At 44.3% G+C, this 23,301-nt stretch overlaps 1 protein-coding gene across 2 annotated transcripts in view; it reads right to left on the minus strand.

The window, feature by feature from the left end:
- LOC138664252 (alpha-N-acetylgalactosaminide alpha-2,6-sialyltransferase 2-like) overlaps positions 1-21,906 on the minus strand; it is a 101,915-nt gene extending 80,009 nt beyond the window's left edge. For both annotated transcript variants that reach the window (XM_069750780.1, XM_069750781.1), the window contains exon 1: positions 21,475-21,906. In XM_069750780.1, coding sequence (XP_069606881.1) covers positions 21,475-21,620 — 146 coding nt within the window. In that variant the 5' untranslated portion in view covers positions 21,621-21,906. The remainder of the gene's footprint in view (positions 1-21,474) is intronic.
- Positions 21,907-23,301: the final 1,395 nt, after the last annotated feature.

The raw sequence follows: 23,301 nt of genomic DNA on the forward strand, positions 1-23,301 counted from the left end.
TCGTGGGACACTCGTGGATTTCTGCGGACAGGGAGTATATTGTATGTTTGTTATTTTAATCTTTTTTACAGGTTGACACTGGCTTCGGTGATCAAAGTGACAAGTAATGGTGCGTATGTACTCTATGTTTAATGTACTGTATGGAGTATGTATGGAGTATGTATGGAGTATGTATGGAGTATGTATATGTTTTATTTTTTTTGTTTTGCTTTTTTTTCATTCAACACATTAGCCTGATGATGGGACTACTACAGTCCCATCATTGGCTAATGTGTCAATCACTGTCAGTGTAGCAGGCATCATCCGATGGGACTTGTAGTCCAATCGGATGATGCCTGCACACACGCATAGAGCCCTGGCACGCCGCATAGACCCCCGGCATGCCGAATAGAGCCCGGGCAGGTCGCATAGAGCCCCGGTAGGCCCGCACAGAGCCCCGGCAGGCACGTACAGATCCCTGGCAGGCCCGCACAGACCCCACCCTCACACACAGACACGCACAGTGTCCGCCCATGCACCACCCACACTCTTCCCCCCCTCCGGAACAGGATGTAGAAGGACAGAGAGGGCCTAATTACGTTACGATATTTGTGTCCCATTGACTTGCATTGCTATCGGCAGGGCCGGCGTATGGCACAGGCAGACCAGGCAGTCGCCTGGGGCCCCCACCTAGAAAGGGGGCCCCCTGCCTCTGCAGCCCCTGTATGAAGTGCCCAGAGGGTGTACAGCAGTGAAGCAGCAGTCCCAGAACGTGTCTCCGAAACCCCCCTTGAGACCTCCTCAGGGCTGTGATTTACTCAATGAGAATAACTGTTTAACTCCATATCAGCATGGGTTTATGAGAAATCACTCCTGTCAAACCAATCTAATCAGTTTTTATGAAGAAGTAAGCTAGAGGCTGGACCACGGTGAGTCATTGGACGTGGTATATCTCGATTTTTCCAAAGCGTTTGATACCGTGCCGCACAAGGGTTGGTACACAAAATGAGAATGCTTGGTCTGGGGGAAAATGAGTGTAAATGGGTTAGTAACTGGCTTAGTGATAGAAAGCAGAGGGTGGTTATAAATGGTATAGTCTCTAACTGGGTCGCTGTGACCAGTGGGGTACCGCAGGGGTCGGTATTGGGACCTGTTCTCTTCAACATATTCATTAATGATCTGGTAGAAGGTTTACACAGTAAAATATCGATATTTGCAGATGATACAAAACTATGTAAAGCAGTTAATACAAGAGAAGATAGTATTCTGCTACAGATGGATCTGGATAAGTTGGAAACTTGGGCTGAAAGGTGGCAGATGAGGTTTAACAATGATAAATGTAAGGCTATACACATGGGAAGAAGGAATCAATATCACCATTACACACTGAATGGGAAACCACTGGGTAAATCTGACAGGGAGAAGGACTTGGGGATCCTAGTTAATGATAAACTTACCTGGAGCAGCCAGTGCCAGGCAGCAGCTGCCAAGGCAAACAGGATCATGGGGTGCATTAAAAGAGGTCTGGATACACATGATGAGAGCATTATACTGCCTCTGTACAAATCCCTAGTTAGACCGCACATGGAGTACTGTGTCCAGTTTTGGGCACCGGTGCTCAGGAAGGATATAATGGAACTAGAGAGAGTACAGGGATTCAAGCTTCAGGAGGCTAATTTGCATATTCCAGGTGCCTTCTGGGAGAAGCGAAGTCTCCCTAAGCTAGAAGATCGTTGGGTACAGCCGGGACCAGCTGCTTCGAAAGCATCACCAAACCAGGGATTCAAGCTTCAGGAGGCTAATTTGCATATTCCAGGTGCCTTCTGGGAGAAGCGAAGTCTCCCTAAGCTAGAAGATCGTTGGGTACAGCCGGGACCAGCTGCTTCGAAAGCATCACCAAACCAGGGATTCAAGCTTCAGGAGGCTAATTTGCATATTCCAGGTGCCTTCTGGGAGAAGCGAAGTCTCCCTAAGCTAGAAGATCGTTGGGTACAGCCGGGACCAGCTGCTTCGAAAGCATCACCAAACCAGGGATTCAAGCTTCAGGAGGCTAATTTGCATATTCCAGGTGCCTTCTGGGAGAAGCGAAGTCTCCCTAAGCTACAAGATCGTTGGGTACAGCCGGGACCAGCTGCTTCGAAAGCATCACCAAACCAGGGATTCAAGCTTCAGGAGGCTAATTTGCATATTCCAGGTGCCTTCTGGGAGAAGCGAAGTCTCCCTAAGCTAGAAGATCGTTGGGTACAGCCGGGACCAGCTGCTTCGAAAGCATCACCAAACCAGGGATTCAAGCTTCAGGAGGCTAATTTGCATATTCCAGGTGCCTTCTGGGAGAAGCGAAGTCTCCCTAAGCTAGAAGATCGTTGGGTACAGCCGGGACCAGCTGCTTCGAAAGCATCACCAAACCAGGGATTCAAGCTTCAGGAGGCTAATTTGCATATTCCAGGTGCCTTCTGGGAGAAGCGAAGTCTCCCTAAGCTAGAAGATCGTTGGGTACAGCCGGGACCAGCTGCTTCGAAAGCATCACCAAACCAGGGATTCAAGCTTCAGGAGGCTAATTTGCATATTCCAGGTGCCTTCTGGGAGAAGCGAAGTCTCCCTAAGCTAGAAGATCGTTGGGTACAGCCGGGACCAGCTGCTTCGAAAGCATCACCAAACCAGGGATTCAAGCTTCAGGAGGCTAATTTGCATATTCCAGGTGCCTTCTGGGAGAAGCGAAGTCTCCCTAAGCTACAAGATCGTTGGGTACAGCCGGGACCAGCTGCTTCGAAAGCATCACCAAACCAGGGATTCAAGCTTCAGGAGGCTAATTTGCATATTCCAGGTGCCTTCTGGGAGAAGCGAAGTCTCCCTAAGCTAGAAGATCGTTGGGTACAGCCGGGACCAGCTGCTTCGAAAGCATCACCAAACCAGGGATTCAAGCTTCAGGAGGCTAATTTGCATATTCCAGGTGCCTTCTGGGAGAAGCGAAGTCTCCCTAAGCTAGAAGATCGTTGGGTACAGCCGGGACCAGCTGCTTCGAAAGCATCACCAAACCAGGGATTCAAGCTTCAGGAGGCTAATTTGCATATTCCAGGTGCCTTCTGGGAGAAGCGAAGTCTCCCTAAGCTAGAAGATCGTTGGGTACAGCCGGGACCAGCTGCTTCGAAAGCATCACCAAACCAGGGATTCAAGCTTCAGGAGGCTAATTTGCATATTCCAGGTGCCTTCTGGGAGAAGCGAAGTCTCCCTAAGCTAGAAGATCGTTGGGTACAGCCGGGACCAGCTGCTTCGAAAGCATCACCAAACCAGGGATTCAAGCTTCAGGAGGCTAATTTGCATATTCCAGGTGCCTTCTGGGAGAAGCGAAGTCTCCCTAAGCTAGAAGATCGTTGGGTACAGCCGGGACCAGCTGCTTCGAAAGCATCACCAAACCAGGGATTCAAGCTTCAGGAGGCTAATTTGCATATTCCAGGTGCCTTCTGGGAGAAGCGAAGTCTCCCTAAGCTACAAGATCGTTGGGTACAGCCGGGACCAGCTGCTTCGAAAGCATCACCAAACCAGGGATTCAAGCTTCAGGAGGCTAATTTGCATATTCCAGGTGCCTTCTGGGAGAAGCGAAGTCTCCCTAAGCTAGAAGATCGTTGGGTACAGCCGGGACCAGCTGCTTCGAAAGCATCACCAAACGAATTTTTGCCTGTAGGACATTATTGCAAGAGAGCTTGGCTGAGTAGATTACACAAGAAGGAAAACACACAGCAAGTCAGCAGGATCTAGGAGCAACATGGCAGATGTGACAACCTACATGGTGAGCTGCAGCATGTGCTACATGTTCACAGATCGACCAGAAGAAGAATCCAATTTCACCTGTCAGAAGTGTAGACTAGTGGCCCTTTTAGAAGAAAAGGTGCGGGGTCTGGAAGAAAGAATAGCAACTTTGAAACTCATCAAAGAGAATGAAGACTTTCTAGACAGAACAGAAGCATCTCTACTGGTCACAGAAGGTGCAAAAAGTGTCAGAGAACCTCCAAAAGCAGATGAGTGGAAGCATGTGACCAAAAGAAGCAAGAAGACCATGGAGAAATCACCAACCACACAACTGAAGAACCGATATCAAATCTTTGTAGAGGATGAAGATGGCACACCTAAGAATGAAGCAATACCAGCAAGCAAAAAAGAAAAGGGCACACAGCAACAAGTGACAGCAAAAAGTACAGCCAAAAAGCAACGAAGAGTGGTGGTGGTGGGAGACTCACTACTGAGAGGCACCGAAGCAGCCATGTGCAGACCGGACATAACTGCAAGAGAAGTATGCTGCCTTCCAGGTGCGATGATCAAGGATGTGACCGATAGGATACCAAAGCTCTTCAGCTCCAAGGACGTCCACCCATTTCTTCTGATACATGTTGGCACCAATGACACGGCAAGGAAGGACCTACCGACAATCTGCAAGGACTTTGAAGAGTTGGGGAAGAAAGTAAAGGAACTGGATGCACAGGTAGTTTTTTCTTCTATCCTTCCAGTAGACGGGCATGGCACCAGGAGATGGAACAGGATCCTTGATGCAAACAACTGGCTAAGACGATGGTGCAGACAACAAGGATTTGGATTCCTGGACCACGGTGTGAATTACTGGTATGATGGACTCCTCGCCAGAGACGGACTACACCTCAACAAACCTGGGAAACACACATTCGCCAGAAGACTCGCTACACTCATCAGGAGGGCGTTAAACTAGAAGAAGAGGGGACGGGAAGAAAAACATTAGACTCGAACAAAGACGACCCAGGAAAACATACTCAGAAGGGAGGTAAGAACATTTCTAAAACAATCCACAGTGAGGAGATTGGAACAAAACAAAATCCTCTAAACTGCATGCTCGCAAACGCCAGAAGCCTGACAAACAAGATGGAAGAACTAGAAGCAGAAATATCTACAGGTAACTTTGACATAGTGGGAATAACCGAGACATGGTTAGATGAAAGCTATGACTGGGCAGTTAACTTACAGGGTTACAGTCTGTTTAGAAAGGATCGTAAAAATCGGAGAGGAGGAGGGGTTTGTCTCTATGTAAAGTCTTGTCTAAAGTCCACTTTAAGGGAGGATATTAGCGAAGGGAATGAGGATGTCGAGTCCATATGGGTTGAAATTCATGGAGGGAAAAATGGTAACAAAATTCTCATTGGGGTCTGTTACAAACCCCCAAATATAACAGAAAGCATGGAAAGTCTACTTCTAAAGCAGATAGATGAAGCTGCAACCCATAATGAGGTCCTGGTTATGGGGGACTTTAACTACCCGGATATTAACTGGGAAACAGAAACCTGTGAAACCCATAAAGGCAACAGGTTTCTGCTAATAACCAAGAAAAATTATCTTTCACAATTGGTGCAGAATCCAACCAGAGGAGCAGCACTTTTAGACCTAATACTATCTAATAGACCTGACAGAATAACAAATCTGCAGGTGGTTGGGCATTTAGGAAATAGCGACCACAATATTGTGCAGTTTCACCTGTCTTTCACTAGGGGGACTTGTCAGGGAGTCACAAAAACATTGAACTTTAGGAAGGCAAAGTTTGAACAGCTTAGAGATGCCCTTAATCTGGTAGACTGGGACAATATCCTCAGAAATGAGAATACAGATAATAAATGGGAAATGTTTAAGAACATCCTAAATAGGCAGTGTAAGCGGTTTATACCTTGTGGGAATAAAAGGACTAGAAATAGGAAAAACCCAATGTGGCTAAACAAAGAAGTAAGACAGGCAATTAACAGTAAAAAGAAAGCATTTGCACTACTAAAGCAGGATGGCACCATTGAAGCTCTAAAAAACTATAGGGAGAAAAATACTTTATCTAAAAAACTAATTAAAGCTGCCAAAAAGGAAACAGAGAAGCACATTGCTAAGGAGAGTAAAACTAATCCCAAACTGTTCTTCAACTATATCAATAGTAAAAGAATAAAAACTGAAAATGTAGGCCCCTTAAAAAATAGTGAGGAAAGAATGGTTGTAGATGACGAGGAAAAAGCTAACATATTAAACACCTTCTTCTCCACGGTATTCATGGTGGAAAATGAAATGCTAGGTGAAATCCCAAGAAACAATGAAAACCCTATATTAAGGGTCACCAATCTAACCCAAGAAGAGGTGCGAAACCGGCTAAATAAGATTAAAATAGATAAATCTCCGGGTCCGGATGGCATACACCCACGAGTACTAAGAGAACTAAGTAATGTAATAGATAAACCATTATTTCTTATTTTTAGTGACTCTATAGCGACAGGGTCTGTTCCGCAGGACTGGCGCATAGCAAATGTGGTGCCAATATTCAAAAAGGGCTCTAAAAGTGAACCTGGAAATTATAGGCCAGTAAGTCTAACCTCTATTGTTGGTAAAATATTTGAAGGGTTTCTGAGGGATGTTATTCTGGATTATCTCAATGAGAATAACTGTTTAACTCCATATCAGCATGGGTTTATGAGAAATCGCTCGTGTCAAACCAATCTAATCAGTTTTTATGAAGAGGTAAGCTATAGACTGGACCACGGTGAGTCATTGGACGTGGTATATCTCGATTTTTCCAAAGCGTTTGATACCGTGCCGCACAAGAGGTTGGTACACAAAATGAGAATGCTTGGTCTGGGGGAAAATGTGTGTAAATGGGTTAGTAACTGGCTTAGTGATAGAAAGCAGAGGGTGGTTATAAATGGTATAGTCATGGGATAAGAAAAACAGACAAGCAAGAGCTACTATCAGCTTATTAGTGGAGGATGATCAGATAATCCACAAAAGGAATGAGAATACAGCAAAGGGAATGTGGGAAGCATGGAGAAAGCTACATGAAAGATCCAGCTTAAATCACAAACTAATCCTGCTAAGAAAACTTTACCAGATGATATTAAGTGCAAATAAAGACATGCAGGAGCTTATAAACTCCATGGTGGAGGTGGTAACACAACTGAGATCAGTCGGTGAAGACATTAAGGAAAGCCATATAGCAGCAATATTAATCCCTTCATGACCTTGGGTTTTTCCGTTTTTCTGTGTTCGTTTTTTGCTCCCCTTCTTTCCAGAGCCATAACTTTTTTATTTTTCCATCAATATGGCCATGTGAGGGCTTATTTTTTGTGAAACAAGTGGTACTTTTGAACGGCATCATTGGTTTTAGCATGTCATGTACTAGAAAACGGGAAAAAAATTCCATGTCTTATTATTATCATTGGGTCTGTCTGTAGTGATTACCTCCCATAAATAATCTTTAGACAATAACATCTCCACTTTGAACTTACATAACTGATAGTTCTCATTATTCAGCTTAGCTACTGTGAGACTCAGCTCTGAACTGCTGCTCATCTTTAATTTATTTGTCTTAGGCTTGGTTCACATAGCGCTATGGCTCTACGTTTAACGGACTACGTTACACCGCGGCATAATGTGGCATAACGCGGTGTAATGTAGTCCATTAACGCCACCATAGACTGCAATGTCGGACGCATCTCTAGCGCACGTCCACACTGGGCGATGTGCCGTCATTTGAGTGATGGACCCGAGACACGGGCTGCAGCGTTTCCGGGTCCATCACTGCTAGCAAAGATGGAACTAGCAAAGCTCCATCTGCGCTAGCGCTGTGCAAGCACTGGCACTTGCGTTAGTGTATGTATCTGTTGCATATCTGCCAACAAGAATAATTAGCATCCCCCTGGATTAAAAGAGCTCTGAAAAATTATAAAATATTTATAGAAATCCCTTGTGTCGCCTGACCACAATTGGCATTTTAAAGGGTTTTTTTAGCACAAAAAATGTCCGGAGCTAATGTCCGGAGATAAGTGACGTCAACAGTGTCCAGTGTCTGATTGGTTGCCGCCTGCTGCGAGCGACCAATCAGAAACGTGCCGTACTGTGACACACTCCGCCCGCCATTTTGGTGTGATTTTTGAATTTTTACCTCACAGCAAGTTTCTACTGCGTGGAGGCGGGCCCAGTGACGTTGCTCTTCAAGCTCCTGCCGAATTTCGTCAAAAAAATGATAATACCATTTACCAAAACTATATATATTTAGTTGTGAAGTGGTTCAGTGACATTTTCACACCAATTTTGAGCTTTTGTTTGGTGTTTTCTCCATATACTGCCTATTATTCACTGACTGTTATACTGAGAGACTGCCGTTTATTAACCTCTTCTTTGCCACATTGGGTATATTGCTCTATTTTTTGCCACATAAGGACATTGTCCATTATTGCCCAGCAATTTCTCTGCAATGTAAACTGCCTATTTATTAATATCTGCATTCCTGCAAAGAACTATTGCCTATTATTAACTGGCTATTTTCCTACTACCTGACACTGCCTCTTATTAACCTGTTGTTTGCCACCACCACGCTTAAAGCTGTTTAGCTTAGCCAACATGAGCTCTAATAGTAAGGATACTAATGACACAGAGCCCAAAGCTGCTGATGGCGCACGTAAGATTAGGTCTGATAGAAAGTATACTAATAATGCAGAGCAAAAAGAAGCCCCTGCTCCTATCTGCCGTATTTTACTGATCAGTATTATACGGCTTTCTACGGCCGTAGAAAATCGCAGCATGCTGCGTTTGTCACCGTATTGCGCCAAAAAAACGCCAATGAAAGTCTATGGAAGCCAGAAAAATACGGATTACACACGGACCAGCAGTGTGACTTGCGAGAAATACGCAGCGGTGATAGAGAGAAAAGCCGGCAATTCAGTGCGGTGCACAGTAAAATCACACTGACAGCTTACAGAAGAATAGGTAGAATAAATGTGTACACATAGAATAGGTATATATACAGCAGTGTATTAGTGTAGCCATAGACATATAGATTTTAAGTACTTATGTAGGAAATACGTATATAACATACATACTCATTAGCATATAGGGTTAATAACTCTATATCATATCTACATAAATTTAGAAATATGATATATCAATACATATTTTTATAGGTAAGTAGAACACACATTAAGTACAAGATGTAAGATGTGTATCATTCAAATGCCTGTATTTGGTGATAGGAACCTGTATTTGAAGCTCCAGCAATATAGCTGCTGAGAGATTTCATTTTGTTTTTAAAAAGGGTGAGGTTTTTGTGAACAGGTAAGAGACGGGTGGGATGGCTGTTCACACACATCTCTATCTTCAGGTGTGTTCTGTACATAGAAATAGATACATAGATAGGTACATTTTTAGATAGATAGGGAAAGAATAGAGATTTTGATTTCACATCAACATTTTTCTGCTATTTGGAGAATTTATGGTGGAAAAAAGGCTATTTCTGCACTTCCTGCCTAAGGGCTGACCCACACCACTCTTGCTGTAAGTTGCATGCAATGTATATGGAATTTGTACTTCACTTGCGGCAGGTGCGGCACATGTGGTTTCTGCTGTTTTCGCCACAAAATCTCCACTTACCAGTGTTTTTGTTGTGGCTGCATTTAATGCAATTGCCGAAGCCGCGTTTGCTGCATTTACTGCAAGTTAACTCCAAGCTTCATCTACATTGCATGGCACTTGCTGAAAGTGTGTTGTAGGTCAGTTCTTTGGTGCCAAGTGTGGAAGTTGTATTGTTTTTAACATTACTTCTGCAAATATCAGAAACATGCAGATGTGAAAGAGGTCTGAGTATTAAGAAATAGGAATCAGTTAGTTAGGACCCATCAGTTCAAAGGCTACCGTGATGTGGTTGATGGGCATGCTTATATTAGCCCATCGGTGTACTATGAACGTTGATTTCTTAAATTTTACACTTCTGTAAAAATAAACACAAAAAATTTGGGTACACAAAAAGGCTTTTATTTCTGTTGTACCTATTAGAATTATTTAAAATGAAGGCTTAGCTAAGCCCAAGAGATGATTAAAAACGTTTCATACCAACCCATCAGATGTAAAATTACTGTGAAAATACCTGATGGGCACACAAGTATGCATCAGTATGGGTACTAAGAGCCTTTCCACATGATAATGAAATATTTTAAAATGTCATAGAACATACCAATATACATAGTTATTGATACATATTATTTATTATTTACATTATTGTTCTTAAGCAAAGAACCGTTGTTGTGGCATTTGCCACAACACGCAAAGTTGTCGTCTGATGTCTTTCATCCCTCCCCTCATAAGCATGTTCATGGATCCTGTGTAACTGTACCTTAAATAACAAGAATTGTCAAGAGCTGGTGAGTGCAGCCATTTTTTGTTCTTTCTTACTATTATTTATTAATTGTATTATTCTTACATTTGAATAAATAAAGTATATATGGATTCTAGACTCCCGATTCTTTAGAATCGGGCTGCCATCTAGTATATACAGTGGGGCAAAAAAGTATTTAGTCAGTCAGCAATAGTGCAAGTTCCACCACTTAAAAAGATGAGAGGCGTCTGTAATTTACATCATAGGTAGACCTCAACTATGGGAGACAAACTGAGAAAAAAAATCCAGAAAATCACATTGTCTGTTTTTTTAACAATTTATTTGCATATTATGGTGGAAAATAAGTATTTGGTCAGAAACAAAATTTCATCTCAATACTTTGTAATATATCCTTTGTTGGCAATGACAGAGGTCAAACGTTTTCTGTAAGTCTTCACAAGGTTGCCACACACTGTTGTTGGTATGTTGGCCCATTCCTCCATGCAGATCTCCTCTAGAGCAGTGATGTTTTTGGCTTTTCGCTTGGCAGCACGGACTTTCAACTTCCTCCAAAGGTTTTCTATAGGGTTGAGATCTGGAGACTGGCTAGGCCACTCCAGGACCTTGAAATGCTTCTTACGAAGCCACTCCTTCGTTGCCCTGGCAGTGTGCTTTGGATCATTGTCATGTTGAAAGACCCAGCCATGTTTCATCTTCAATGCCCTTGCTGATGGAAGGAGGTTTGCACTCAAAATCTCATGATACATGGCCCCATTCATTCTTTCATGTACCCGCATCAGTCGTCCTGGCCCCTTTGCAGAGAAACAGCCCCAAAGCATGATGTTTCCACCACCATGCTTTACAGTAGGTATGGTGTTTGATGGATGCAACTCAGTATTCTTTTTCCTCCAAACACGACAAGTTGTGTTTCTACCAAACTGTTCCAGTTTGGTTTCATCAGACCATAGGACATTCTCCCAAAACTCCTCTGGATCATCCAAATGCTCTCTAGCAAACTTCAGACGGGCCCGGACATGTACTGGCTTAAGCAGTGGGACACGTCTGGCACTGCAGGATCTGAGTCCATGGTGGCGTAGTGTGTTACTTATGGTAGGCCTTGTTACATTGGTCCCAGCTCTCTGCAGTTCATTCACTAGGTCCCCCCGCGTGGTTCTGGGATTTTTGCTCACCGTTCTTGTGATCATTCTGACCCCACGGGGTGGGATTTTGCGTGGAGCCCCAGATCGAGGGAGATTATCAGTGGTCTTGTATGTCTTCCATTTTCTAATTATTGCTCCCACTGTTGATTTCTTCACTCCAAGCTGGTTGGCTATTGCAGATTCAGTCTTCCCAGCCTGGTGCAGGGCTACAATTTTGTTTCTGGTGTCCTTTGACAGCTCTTTGGTCTTCACCATAGTGGAGTTTGGAATCAGACTGTTTGAGGGTGTGCACAGGTGTCTTTTTATACTGATAACAAGTTTAAACAGGTGCCATTATTACAGGTAATGAGTGGAGGAAAGAGGAGACTCTTAAAGAAGAAGTTACAGGTCTGTGAGAGCCAGAAATCTTGATTGTTTGTTTCTGACCAAATACTTATTTTCCACCATAATATGCAAATAAATTGTTAAAAAAACAGACAATGTGATTTTCTGGATTTTTTTTTCTCAGTTTGTCTCCCATAGTTGAGGTCTACCTATGATGTAAATTACAGACGCCTCTCATCTTTTTAAGTGGTGGAACTTGCACTATTGCTGACTGACTAAATACTTTTTTGCCCCACTGTATATATATATATATATACTAGATGGCAGCCCGATTCTAAAGAATCGGGAGTCTAGAATCCATATATACTTTATTTATTCAAATGTAAGAATAATACAATTAATAAATAATAGTAAGAAAGAACAAAAATAATAGGCAGTATATGGAGAAAACACCAAACAAAAGTTCAAAATTGGTGTGAAAATGCCACTGAACCACTTCACAACTAAATATATATAGTTTTGGTAAATGGTATTATCATTTTTTTGACGAAATTCGGCAGGAGCTTGAAGAGCAACGTCACTGGGCCCGCCTCCACGCAGTAGAAACTTGCTGTGAGGTAAAAATTCAAAAATCACACCAAAATGGCGGGCGGAGTGTGTCACAGTACGGCACGTTTCTGATTGGTCGCTCGCAGCAGGCGGCAACCAATCAGACACTGGACACTGTTGACGTCACTTATCTCCGGACATTAGCTCCGGACATTAGCTCCGGACATTAGCTCCGGACATTATCTCCGCCGGACATTAGCTCCGGACATTAGCTCCGGACAAAGCCACGGAAGTTGGCACAAATTGCAGGAAGTAGTATTCTAGGCAATTAATCTCCGGACATTAGCTCCGGACATTAGCTCCGGACATTAGCTCCGGACATTAGCTCCGGACAAAGCCACGGAAGTTGGCACAAATTGCAGGAAGTAGTATTCTAGGCAATTATATATTAGATATATCTCTGGCAAAAATTAATACCACAGCAAGATGTTCAGTTTGTCTGATTTTTCTCTTTCTATGTATATTTTTATATTTTTGAGTAAAATGTAAATTGTTCTTTTATTCTATAAACTTCTGACAACCTGTCTCCAAATTTCAAAGCAATATTTATTTATTTTTTTGTGGGGGGGGGGTTCTGAAAAGGAGAAGTGGTCAAAATAAAAAAACAGTGCTTTTAGACCTCAAATAATGCATAGGAAACAAGTTCATAATCATTTAGAAACAACAATATTAATGTTTTAAGTCACGAAGAGTTCAGAAATCAATATTTTGTGGAATAACCATGATTTGTAATCACAGTTTTCATGCGTCTTGGCATGCTTTCCACCAGTCTTTCACACTGCTTCTGGAGCAAAAATGTAAGTAGTTCTTCTTTGATGGCTTGTGACTATCCATCATCCTCTTGATTACATTCCAGAGGTTTTCAATGGGGTTTAGGTCTGGAGAATGGGCTGCCCATGACAGGGTTTTGATGTGGTGGTCTCTTAATTTTTGCCAGAGCTGTAGATAGATAGGTTTGGTACATGCCTGGAAGGTGTTGCACCCTATTGTAATTTTGTGCTGCTTTTTGTTTTTTATTTTTAAATAGATAGATAGAAGAAAAGCCAGCAATTCCTATGCGCATACAGTAAAATCACACTGAAAGGTTAGAAGAGAATAGATACAGTATATACACATAGAATACGTATACTGTATATGTATTCTATGTGTATATATCTATTCTATCCTATTCTAACTTGTCAGTGTGATTTTACTGTACGCGCATAGGAATTGCCGGCTTTTCTTCTATCTGTCTAGCTAATATATTCAAATCAGCTCTCACCTCTGCTAAACAGGCCTACTTCACTTCCCTCATATCTTCTGTATCCCACAACCTCAAACAGTTGTTCAACACTTTTAACTTAACTCCCTCCTCCGCCCACCTTTGCCCCCTCCGAGTTCCCTAATCTCTGCTGAGAACTTTGCCACGCACTTCAAAAATAAGATAGACCAAACAAGGCATGTATTTGTTGTCAAATCACCACAACCCCTTTGTCTACCAGACCATTGCCCTAACCCCATAACTTTCCTCTCCAAAATCACTAAAGGAGAGCTTGATCATCTTCTCTCCAAATCAAACCTCAACACTTGTGCGCTTGACCCCATCCCATCCCACCTCCTCCCCAACCTCACCACCACACTAATCCCATCCCTAACCCATCTCTTCAGTCTATCACTAACTTCTGGTACCTTCCCCTCTGCTTTCAAACATGCCACAATCACACCTATCCTCAAAAGCCATCCCTTGACCCGAGCGCTATGCTCAGCTATCACCCCATATCTTTGCTCCCATTTCCTTCCAAACTCCTTGAGCAGCACGTCCACGCTGAACTTTCCTCTCGCTTTGCATCTAGCTCTCTCTTCAACAACCTACAATCTGGCTTTTCCCCACCATTCCACTGAGGCTGCCCTGACCAAAATTACTAATGACTTACTTACAGCCAAAGCTAACAGACAATTCTCTATACTCCTCCTTCTTGACCGGTCCTCTGCCTATGACATAGTTCACCACTGCCTCCTACTACAGATACTCTCTTCCTTTGGTGTCAAAGACCTAGCCCTATCCTGGATCTCCTCATTCCTTACCAGCCACACATTTAGTGTTTCCTACTCCCATACTACCTCTTCATCTCGCCCCCTCTTTGTTGGTGTCCCTCATGGCTCTCTCCTAGGACCCCTTCTCTTCTCAATCTATACCCTTGGCCTGGGACAACTCATAAAGTCCTATGGCTTCCAGTACCATCTATATGCCGATGACGCTCAGATCTACCTCTCTGGCCCAGATGTCACCTCTCTGCTCTGCAGAATCATAGAGTGTCTATCAGCCATATCCTCTTTCTTCTCCTCTCGCTTCCTCAAACTCAATGTGGACAAATCTGAACTAATTATCTTTCCTCCATCTCGCACACCTTTCCTACCTGATCTATCTTGTTGTGAATTCTGTTGTCAAGCTCCCTCCTGTGGTCATGAATGGTACTTCGGCTGGTTCTGTCCATGGGCTTCCTCTGGTGGTTGTGAGTGGAGCTGCGGCTTCTGAGTTTCCTTCCACAGGTGACGAGGTTAATTCGTTAGCTGGCTGCTCTATTTAACTCCACTTAGATCATTGCTCCATGCCACCTGTCAATGTTCCAGTATTGGTCTAGTTCTCTCCTGGATCGTTCTTGTGACCTGTCTTCCCAGCAGTAGCTAAGTTCCTGCTTGTTTTTCTCTGGTTTGCTATTTTTCTGTCCAGCTTGCTATTTTGATTTTTGTCTTGCTTGCTGGAAGCTCTGGGACGCAGAGGGAGCGCCTCCGCACCGTGAGTCGGTGCGGAGGGTCTTTTTGCGCCCTCTGCGTGGTCTTTTTGTAGTTTTTTGTTACCTTTCCTATCCTCTGTCTGTTCAGTAAGTCGGGCCTAACTTTGCTAAATCTATTTCATCTCTGTGTTTGTAATTTTCATTTTTACTCACAGTCATTATACGTGGGGGGCTGCCTTTTCCTTTGGGGAATTTCTCTGAGGCAAGGTAGGCTTTATTTTTCTATCTCTAGGGCTAGCTAGTTTCTTAGGCTGTGTCGAGTTGCATAGGGAGCGTTAGGAGCAATCCACGGCCATTTCTACTGTGTGTGATAGTATTAGGGATTGCGGTCAGCAGAGTTCCCACGTCTCAGAGCTCGTCCTATATTATTAGTAACTATCAGGTCATTCTGTGTGCTCTTAACCACCAGGTCCATTATTGTCCTTACCACCAGGTCATAACAGTACAGGTGGCCCAAAGTATTAATGCATCTCAATAGAGGGATAAGAGAAGTTCTGAGACCATTTTTTTTTCTTTGCAGTGTGTTTTGTCTCTCTTTTCCCCTTTACCTCTGGGTGGTTCAGGATACAGGTGTAGATATGGACATTCAAGGTCTGTCCTCTTGTATGGATAATCTCACTGCAAGGGTACAAAACATTCAAGATTTTGTGGTTCAGAATCCGATGTTAGAGCCTAGGATTCCAATTCCTGATTTGTTTTTTGGGGATAGATCTAAGTTTCTGAATTTCAAAAATAATTGTAAATTGTTTCTTGCTTTGAAACCTCGCTCCTCAGGTGACCCTGTTCAACAAGTGAAAATCATTATTTCTTTGTTACATGGCGACCCTCAAGACTGGGTATTTTCCCTTGCGCCAGGAGATCCGGCATTGCGTGATGTTGATGCGTTTTTTCTGGCGCTTGGATTGCTTTATGATGAACCTAATTCAGTGGATCAGGCAGAGAAAATCTTGCTAGCTCTGTGTCAGGGTCAGGATGAGGTAGAAATATATTGTCAGAATTTTAGGAAGTGGTCTGTACTCACTCAGTGGAATGAATGTGCCCTGGCAGCAATTTTCAGAAAGGGTCTTTCTGAAGCCCTTAAGGATGTCATGGTGGGATTTCCCATGCCTGCTGGTCTGAATGAGTCTATGTCTTTGGCCATTCAGATCGATCGACGATTGCGTGAGCGTAAAGCTGTGCACCATTTGGCGGTATTATCTGAGCATAGACCTGAGCCTATGCAATGTGATAGGACTTTGACCAGAGCTGAACGGCAAGAACACAGACGTCGGAATGGGCTGTGTTTTTACTGTGGTGATTCCACTCATGCTATCTCCGATTGTCCTAAGCGCACTAAGCGTTTCGCTAGGTCTGCTACCATTGGTACGGTACAGTCGAAATTTTTTTTGTCCGTTACTCTGATTTGCTCTTTGTCATCCTATTCTGTTATGGCATTTGTGGATTCAGGCGGTGCCCTGAATTTGATGGACTTGGAGTTTGCTAGGCGCTGTGGTTTTTTCTTGGAGCCCTTGCAGTATCCTATTCCATTGAGAGGAATTGATGCTACGCCTTTGGCCAAGAATAAGCCTCAGTACCGGACCCAATTGACCATGTGCATGGCTCCTGCACATCAGGAGGATATTCGCTTTTTGGTGTTGCATAATCTGCATGATGTGGTTGTTTTGGGGTTGCCATGGCTACAGGTCCATAATCCAGTATTGGATTGGAAATCTATGTCTGTGTCCAGCTGGGGTTGTCAGGGGGTACATGGTGATGTTCCATTTTTGTCTATTTCGTCATCCACCCCTTCTGAAGTCCCAGAGTTTTTGTCGGATTACCGGGATGTATTTGATGAGCCCAAATCCAGTGCCCTACCTCCTCATAGGGATTGCGATTGTGCTATCAATTTGATTCCTGGTAGTAAGTTTCCTAAGGGCCGACTGTTCAATTTATCTGTGCCAGAGCATGCCGCTATGCGGAGTTATGTAAAGGAATCCTTGGAGAAGGGTCATATTCGCCTGTCTTCGTCACCATTGGGAGCAGGGTTCTTTTTTGTGGCCAAGAACGATGGTTCTTTGAGACCTTGTATTGATTACCGCCTTCTTAATAAGATCACAGTCAAATTACAGTACCCTTTGCCGCTGCTGTCGGATTTATTTGCTCGGATTAAGGGGGCTAGTTGGTTCACCAAGATAGATCTTCGTGGTGCGTATAATCTTGTGCGTATTAAACAGGGTGATGAATGGAAAACAGCATTTAATACGCCCGAGGGCCATTTTGAGTACCTGGTTATGCCATTCGGGCTTTCCAATGCTCCATCAGTATTTCAGTCCTTTATGCATGACATCTTCCGAGAGTACCTGGATAAATTCCTGATTGTATATTTGGATGATATTTTGGTCTTCTCGGATGATTGGGAGTCTCACGTGAAGCAGGTCAGAATGGTGTTCCAGGTCCTTCGTGCGAATTCTTTGTTTGTGAAGGGGTCAAAGTGTCTCTTTGGAGTTCAGAAGGTTTCATTTTTGGGTTTCATTTTTTCCCCTTCTACTATCGAGATGGACCCTGTTAAAGTCCAGGCCATTTATGATTGGACTCAGCCGACATCTGTGAAGAGTCTGCAAAAGTTCCTGGGCTTTGCTAACTTTTATCGTCGCTTCATCAGTAATTTTTCTAGTGTTGCTAAACCGTTGACTGATTTGACCAAGAAGGGTGCTGATGTGGTCAATTGGTCTTCTGCGGCTGTGGAAGCTTTTCAGGAGTTGAAGCGTCGTTTTTCTTCTGCCCGTGTTGTGCCAGCCAGATGTTTCGCTTCCGTTTCAGGTCGAGGTTGATGCTTCTGAGATTGGAGCAGGGGCTGTTTTGTCGCAAAGAAGTTCTGATGGCTCGGTGATGAAACCATGTGCCTTCTTTTCTAGAAAGTTTTCGCCTGCTGAGCGCAATTATGATGTTGGCAATCAAGAGTTGTTGGCCATGAAGTGGGCATTCGAGGAGTGGCGTCATTGGCTTGAAGGAGCCAAGCATCGCGTGGTGGTCTTGACGGATCACAAGAATTTGACTTATCTCGAGTCTGCCAAACGGTTGAATCCTAGACAGGCTCGTTGGTCGCTATTTTTCTCCCGTTTTGATTTTGTGGTTTCGTACCTTCCAGGCTCTAAGAATGTGAAGGCTGATGCCCTGTCAAGAAGTTTTGTGCCCGACTCTCCGGGTGTTCCTGAGCCGGCGGGTATTCTCAAAGAGGGGGTAATTTTGTCTGCCATCTCCCCTGATTTGCGGCGGGTGCTGCAAAAATTTCAGGCTGATAGACCTGACCGTTGCCCAGCGGAGAAACTGTTTGTCCCTGATAAATGGACGAGTAGAGTTATCTCTGAGGTTCATTGTTCGGTGTTGGCTGGTCATCCTGGAATCTTTGGTACCAGAGATTTGGTGGCTAGATCCTTTTGGTGGCCATCTTTGTCGCGGGATGTGCGTTCTTTTGTGCAGTCCTGTGGGACTTGTGGTCGGGCTAAGCCCTGCTGTTCTCGTGCCAGTGGGTTGCTTTTGCCCTTGCCGGTCCCGAAGAGGCCCTGGATGCATATCTCTATGGATTTTATTTCGGATCTCCCTGTCTCTCAAAAGATGTCGGTCATTTGGGTGGTTTGTGATCGCTTCTCTAAGATGGTCCATTTGGTACCCTTGTCTAAATTGCCTTCCTCCTCTGATTAGGTGCCATTGTTTTTCCAGCATGTGGTTCGTTTACATGGCATTCCGGAGAACATCGTTTCGGACAGAGGTTCCCAGATTGTTTTGAGGTTTTGGCGGTCCTTTTGTGCTAGGATGGGCATTGATTTGTCTTTTTCCTTGGCTTTCCATCCTCAGACAAATGGCCAAACCGAACGAACTAATCAGACTTTGGAAACATATCTGAGATGCTTTGTTTCTGCTGATCAGGATGATTGGGTGTCCTTTTTGCCTTTGGCTGAGTTCGCCCTTAATAATCGGGCCAGCTCGGCTACTTTGGTTTCGCCGTTTTTCTGCAATTCTGGTTTCCATCCTCGTTTCTCTTCAGGGCAGGTTGATTCTTCGGACTGTCTTGGTGTAGATACTGTGGTGGATAGGTTGCAGCAGATTTGGACTCATGTGGTGGACAATTTGACATTGTCCCAGGAGAAGGCTCAACGTTTCGCTAACCACCGGCGCTGTGTGGGTCCCCGACTTCGTGTTGGGGATTTGGTTTGGTCGTCGTCTCGTTATGTTCCTATGAAGGTTTCCTCTCCTAAGTTTAAGCCTCGTTTCATTGGTCCGTATAAGATTTCTGAGGTTCTCAATCCTGTGTCGTTTCGTTTGACCCTTCCAGCTTCTTTTGCCATCCATAATGTATTCCATAGGTCATTGTTGCGGAGATACGTGGCGCCTGTGGTTCCATCCGTTGATCCTCCTGCCCCTGTGTTGGTTGAGGGGGAGTTGGAGTATGTGGTGGAGAAGATTTTGGATTCTCGTATTTCGAGACGGAAACTCCAGTACCTGGTCAAGTGGAAGGGTTATGGTCAGGAAGATAATTCCTGGGTCTTTGCCTCCGATGTTCATGCTGCCGATCTGGTTCGTGCCTTTCATTTGGCTCGTCCTGGTCGGCCTGGGGGCTCTGGTGAGGGTTCGGTGACCCCTCCTCAAGGGGGAAGTACTGTTGTGAATTCTGTTGTCAAGCTCCCTCCTGTGGTCATGAATGGTACTTCGGCTGGTTCTGTCCATGGGCTTCCTCTGGTGGTTGTGAGTGGAGCTGCGGCTTCTGAGTTTCCTTACACAGGTGACGAGGTTAATTCGTTAGCTGGCTGCTCTATTTAACTCCACTTAGATCATTGCTCCATGCCACCTGTCAATGTTCCAGTATTGGTCTAGTTCTCTCCTGGATCGTTCTTGTGACCTGTCTTCCCAGCAGAAGCTAAGTTCCTGCTTGTTTTTCTCTGGTTTGCTATTTTTCTGTCCAGCTTGCTATTTTGATTTTTGTCTTGCTTCCTGGAAGCTCTGGGACGCAGAGGGAGTGCCTCCGCACCGTGAGTCGGTGCGGAGGGTCTTTTTGCGCCCTCTGCGTGGTCTTTTTGTAGTTTTTTGTGCTGACTGCAAAGTTACCTTTCCTATCCTCTGTCTGTTCAGTAAGTCGGGCCTCACTTTGCTAAATCTATTTCATCTCTGTGTTTGTAATTTTCATCTTTACTCACAGTCATTATATGTGGGGGGCTGCCTTTTCCTTTGGGGAATTTCTCTGAGGCAAGGTAGGCTTTATTTTTCTATCTCTAGGGCTAGCTAGTTTCTTAGGCTGTGTCGAGTTGCATAGGGAGCGTTAGGAGCAATCCACGGCTATTTCTAGTGTGTGTGATAGTATTAGGGATTGCGGTCAGCAGAGTTCCCACGTCTCAGAGCTCGTCCTATATTATTAGTAACTATCAGGTCATACTGTGTGCTCTTAACCACCAGGTCCATTATTGTCCTTACCACCAGGTCATAACACTATCTATCACAATACATGAATCCATACTTTCCCCTGTCCCGGTAATCCGCTGCCTCGGAGTAACCCTTGACTCTACCCTGTCCTTTAAACCGCACATCCAAGCTCTCGCCACCTCCTGTCGTCTCCAGCTCAAAAATATTTCCAGAATTCGTCCTTTCCTCAACCCTCACTCTACCAAAATGCTTGTGCATGCCCTACTGCAACATCCTCCTCTGTGGCCTGCCTTCTAACACTCTCGCACCACTCCAGTCCGTCCTTAACTCTGCTGCCCAACTAATTAATCTCTCTCCTCGCTACACTCCTGCTTCCCCTCTTTTTAAATCCCTTTGCTGACTCCCAATTTCACAGCGTATCCAGTTTAAACTACTAACACTGACCTACAAAGCATCCATAACCTTTCTCCTCCATACATTTCCAAACTAATCTCTCAATATCTTCCCTCATGTAATCTCCGGTCCTCCCAAGAACTCCTACTCTCCTCCACGCTTATTCGCTCCTCACCCCAATCGCCTCCAAGACTTCTCCCGAATATCCCCCATCCTCTGGAATTCTGTGCCCCAACACGTCCGGTTATCCACCACATTTGGATCCTTCAAACATAACCTGAAAACCCATCTCTTCAAAGAAGCTTACAACCTGTAATGACCACACAGCCACCTCAACAACATCGTAGCTACTGCAACCCCTGACATACTGTCTCCTTCCCCACAATCCTGTAGAATGTAAGCCCTCAAGGGTAGGGACCTCTTCCCTCTGTATCAGGCTGTCATTGTTAGTTTTGTTTACAGTAAGTGATGTTTGTATTTTTCCATCTAATGTACAGCACCATGGAATTAATGGTGCTATATAAATAAATAATAATAATAATAATAAAGGTCACAATCTCTGAGCCCTTAAAAACACAAGTTTCAAGTTTACCCAGTACCCATCTGATACCCAGCATAACAAATACTGCCCTAGTGTTCGATCCATCAAAAATGGAAAAACGTCCTATAAGAGTCCATAGGTTCACCACCATCCACCGATCATTCTTACCTATTGTAATAGGCAGTCCACCGTGGCGATATATTATTAACCATCTGTTCCTTGCGGGAAAGAAGTAGTCCTACCATAATGACCAGACATAGTGCCAGGAGGATCTTCATTAAGAACTTCAATCGTAGGTTCACGTAGGGGATCATCTTGAGATTTTATTTTTTATTCTTCTAGCTCTTACCGGTGTGGATTCAGTTTTCAGCATGTGAGTGCCTTATCAATGGGATTCCTAGTACATGGGTGAGGGCACTGGTGTGAGCTCAGGACAGGTAGTGCTGTAGTGTTGCCCTTCAGCTCCGCGCTCAGTGGTGTATGACAGGTCCTAACATGGGTGTGCATACAGTGTGTGCATGTGTGTAGTCTGACAATGTGAGTCTCTGCAGAGCATTCCCGGACAGTACAGAGGCAGCTGTGTCAGACACTTATGCTGAAGGCGGGTCACTACAGCACTGTGTTTTAGGGCAGGCTAATATATCTTTTGAAATATGCAATGATTAACCCATTAGTCAATGCCACTGCGAGAGTCCGACACTCTTAAGGAGAACAAGCCGATTATAGACTGTAAGCTATTGGCTAATATCAGATTATTGCTCATTACCCTGCAGCAATTTTTTTTAACTTTTAAATTAACTTTATTCTATGGGTTGTTACAGCTACGCCATTTGCTAATAATTACACACTCGTGGCTTTTGCTAGGTTCCCAGCTGTCAGAGGAAAGTGTAGCATAATATGCAAATGCAGGGGGACCCGGACACATTTCTTGAACAGGAGCCCAAATCTGTCAGTGTACATCACTGTTCTAGGGTTTTTGTTAGCTTACAGTGGGTACGGAAAGTATTCAGACCCCTTTAAATTTTTCACTTTGTTTCATTGCAGCCATTTGGTAAATTCAAAAAAGTTCAGTTTTTTTCTCATTAATGTACACTCTGCACTCCCATCTTGACTGAAAAAAAACAGAAACATAGAATTTTTTACAAATTTCTTTAAAAAAAAACCTGAAACATCACATGGTCATAAGTATTCAGTCTGGGGGTGCAGGATGGAAGCAGCACATACTAGAAAGGGGCGCAGGATGGGATCAGCACATGACAGAATGGGGGCGCAGGATGGAAGCAGCACATGACAGAATAGGGGCGCAGAATGGGAGCAGCACATGACAAGATGGGGACGCAGGATGAGTGCAGCACATGACAGAATAGTGGCGCAGGATGAGGGAACCACATGACAGGATGGGGGCGCAGGATGGGAGCAGCACATGACAGCATGGGGCGTAGGATGGGAGCAGCATATGACAGCATGGGGGCGCAGGATGGGAGCACATGACAGGATGAGGGCACAAGAAGAGAGTAGCAAAAAACAGGATGAGGGTGCAGGATGGGGGCTGCACATGACAGGAAGGGTGCGCAGGATGGTAGCAGCATATAACAGGATGGGGCGCAAGATGGTAGCAGCACATGACAAGATTAGGGCGCAGGATGGAAGCAGCACATACCAGGATGGAGACCATATACCAATATAAATGCTCGCCACCCGGGGGTAGAACGGATTCAATAGCTAGTACAGTATATTGGCACCCATACCATACACATATTTAAAAAAAACATACTCAACTTGCTTCCGTTTCCTCGACGGACTGCTCCAGTCCCTAAGGCTCCAATTCTAATTGTGATCAGCGTGTACATGCTGGCGTAATTACGTCATCGCACCGGCTGCTGACGTCATTGCACTGACATGTCACAGCAGAGGTGAGGGGAGCTCTCCTACAGCTGCGCTGCCATTCTGTATCGCCAGTAGCAGAGCAACAGGAAAGTTTCCTGATAACGTGAT

This window comes from Ranitomeya imitator, chromosome 2, assembly GCF_032444005.1.
Source record: "Ranitomeya imitator isolate aRanImi1 chromosome 2, aRanImi1.pri, whole genome shotgun sequence".
In the NCBI taxonomy this organism is placed as follows: Eukaryota; Metazoa; Chordata; class Amphibia; order Anura; family Dendrobatidae; genus Ranitomeya; species Ranitomeya imitator.